The 2,428-nt window shown below is 41.6% G+C and overlaps 1 protein-coding gene across 1 annotated transcript; it reads right to left on the reverse strand.

Annotated features, from left to right (window-relative positions):
- Positions 1-365: 365 nt before the first annotated feature.
- LOC139450964 (coiled-coil domain-containing protein 1-like) lies at positions 366-1,631 on the reverse strand. Its single transcript, XM_071232787.1, has 3 exons — positions 686-1,631; positions 536-655; positions 366-499 (listed from the first exon to the last, which is right to left on the reverse strand). Exons 1-3 carry the CDS (start codon positions 1,629-1,631, stop codon positions 366-368), a joined length of 1,200 nt encoding a protein of 399 aa, XP_071088888.1.
- Between the last annotated feature and the right edge of the window lie 797 nt (positions 1,632-2,428).

The following is a 2,428-nucleotide window of genomic DNA, read 5'->3' on the forward strand; positions in this document are numbered from 1 at the left end:
GTTGCGTCCATTTGATCAAGAATCCATTTGTGGGTTTGAATGCCAATTAACTACAGCAGGAATTAGTCCATGTGGTTATGGGTTTCATTTAACGCGATCAAAGACTTTCCTCACAAATAAAACTGACGCTCCAAAATATATTAAATACTTTCCAAAGCGAATCCATGATTACATGTGGCCTATTGGTTTATTGATTCCAGTATATGTGAATGTAATCAAGCGGAACTATCAATGTTGCATCAGTACTAAACAAGACATTCTCTGTATGTAACATCTGGATAGAAGCACGGGTTGTTCTTAACTCACCTTGAGATCTTCATACTTCCATATCCACTGTGTATGTTTCGGTTATCTCTTTGGCATAATTATGATAAATTGACTTCCTCGTTGTCCTCATCCTCATCTTCATCCTCATCCTCATCTTCATCCTCACCTTCATCCTCATCCTCATCTTGATCTTCATCCTCATCCTCATCTTCATCCTCATCTTCATCATCCTCTTCATCCTAACCTTCATCCTCATCTTCATCCTCACCTTCATCCTCATCCTCACCTTCATCCTCATCCTCATCCTCACCTTCATCCGCATCTTCATCCTCATCCTCACCTTCATCCTCATCCTCACCTTTATCCTCATCTTCATCCTCATCCTCATCTTCATCCCCACCTTCATCCTCATCCTCACCTTCATCCTCATCCTCATCTTCATCCTCATATTCATCTTCATCCTCATCTTCATCTACATCTTCATCCTCACCTTCATCCTCATCTTCATCCTCACCTTCATCCTCATCTTCATCTTCATCCTTATCTTCATCTACATCTTCCTCCTCATCTTCATCCTCACCTTCATCCTCATCCTCACCTTCATCCTCATCTTCGTCCTCACCTTCATCCTCATCCTCACCTTCATCCTCATCTTCATCCTCACCTTCATCCCCACCTTCATCCTCACCTTCATCCTCACCTTCATCCTCATCTTCATCCTCACCTTCATCTTCATCCTCACCTTCATTCTCATCTTCATCTTCATCCTCATCTTCATCCTCATCTTCATCTTCATCTTCATCCTCATCTTCATCCTCACCTTCATCCTCACCTTCATCCTCATCCTCATCCTCATATTCATCCTCATCTTCATCCTCACCTTCGTCCTCATCTTCGTCCTCATCTTCATCCTCACCTTCATCCTCATCTTCATCCTCACCTTCATCCTCATCCTCACCTTCATCCTCATCTTCATCCTCATCTTCATCCTCACCTTCATCCTCACCTTCATCTTCATCCTCATCTTCATCCTCATCCTCACCTTCATCCTCATCTTCATCCTCACCTTCATCCTCATACTCACCTTCATCCTCATCCTCATCCCCACCGTCATCCTCATCTTCATCCTCATCCTCATCTTCGTCTACATCTTCATCCTCATCCTCATCTCCATACTCATCTTCATCCTCACCTTCATCCTCATCCTCATCATCACCTTCATCCTCACCTTCATCCTCATCTTCATCCTCATCCTCATCTTCATCTACATCTTCATCCTCATCTTCATCCTCATCTTCATCATCCTCTTCATCTTCATCCTCATCTTCATCCTCATCCACAATCTCATCACCAATCCTCCCCATCCCTACACAGTGTATTCCCTCTCTCCCACCTTCGATGTCGCTTTGTATTCTGCAGACCCCCCTCTTCCACAACAATAGATAATGAACATGTAGTAATGTAAGGCATGAATTGATCAACCTGCTATGTTATATTACATACAGTTTTTGGTTACAGTTAGGGGAACGAGATAACCACTGCACTGTTGACAATGTTACAGAGCGAAAGGTATATTCATTATACAGGTTTGATGTGTGGTTTACCTTTTAAAAGAGGAAATCTGAGACAATCTGGAGTACAGTCTGAAGTACCGACTGGACAATCGCCAGAATCTGAATATATTTCTACGTGTGTGTTTACAGAAAAGTTTCTGAAAACATATTATATGATGATACAAATTATATACAAAAGAATATATATTTCTATCAGGGAAATATGACTTAGGGGTCATTATTTAGGTTATCAGTAAAGACAACAAAGTGCAAGGTCATTAAAAAGGCAACCTTCCCGTTTTATATCTCTGAATAAAGGTGAGCTTCTGTACCTCTGGTACTGTTTCTCAGAAATGAAATGCAATTTACCAATCCCATTCCACGCAAATCGCCTAAACTCACGACAATTTATTCCAAGAATGGTAAGTAGATCCCCAGAGAAAGACGGAAAACCTTTCCGTGACGTGCTTGAAAATGCCTTCTGGGGTTCTGTTGTCATGCGACAAGTAATAAAAAAGCATAGCTTTTCACTCCTTTAGAAAGAATTTCACATCCTCGACAGTCTCGGGAGTCTTCATCTGTCACAACACAAAATCCTGTTGCTGCGA

The sequence above is a fragment of the Haliotis cracherodii genome, unplaced genomic scaffold (genome assembly GCF_022045235.1).
Source record: "Haliotis cracherodii isolate W230 unplaced genomic scaffold, xgHalCrac1.p SCAF_8, whole genome shotgun sequence".
Classification (NCBI taxonomy): Eukaryota; Metazoa; Mollusca; class Gastropoda; order Lepetellida; family Haliotidae; genus Haliotis; species Haliotis cracherodii.

Coding starts and splice junctions, on each gene's coding strand:
- LOC139450964 (XM_071232787.1), bottom strand. CDS start 1,631: ATGGGGAGGATTGGTGATGAGATTGTGGATGAGGATGAAGATGAGGAT. Junction 656..685: donor AGATGAGGATGAGGATGAAG/GTGAGGATGAGG, acceptor GTGGGGATGAAG/ATGAGGATGAGGATGAAGAT. Junction 500..535: donor AGGTGAGGATGAGGATGAAG/GTGAGGATGAAG, acceptor GTTAGGATGAAG/AGGATGATGAAGATGAGGAT.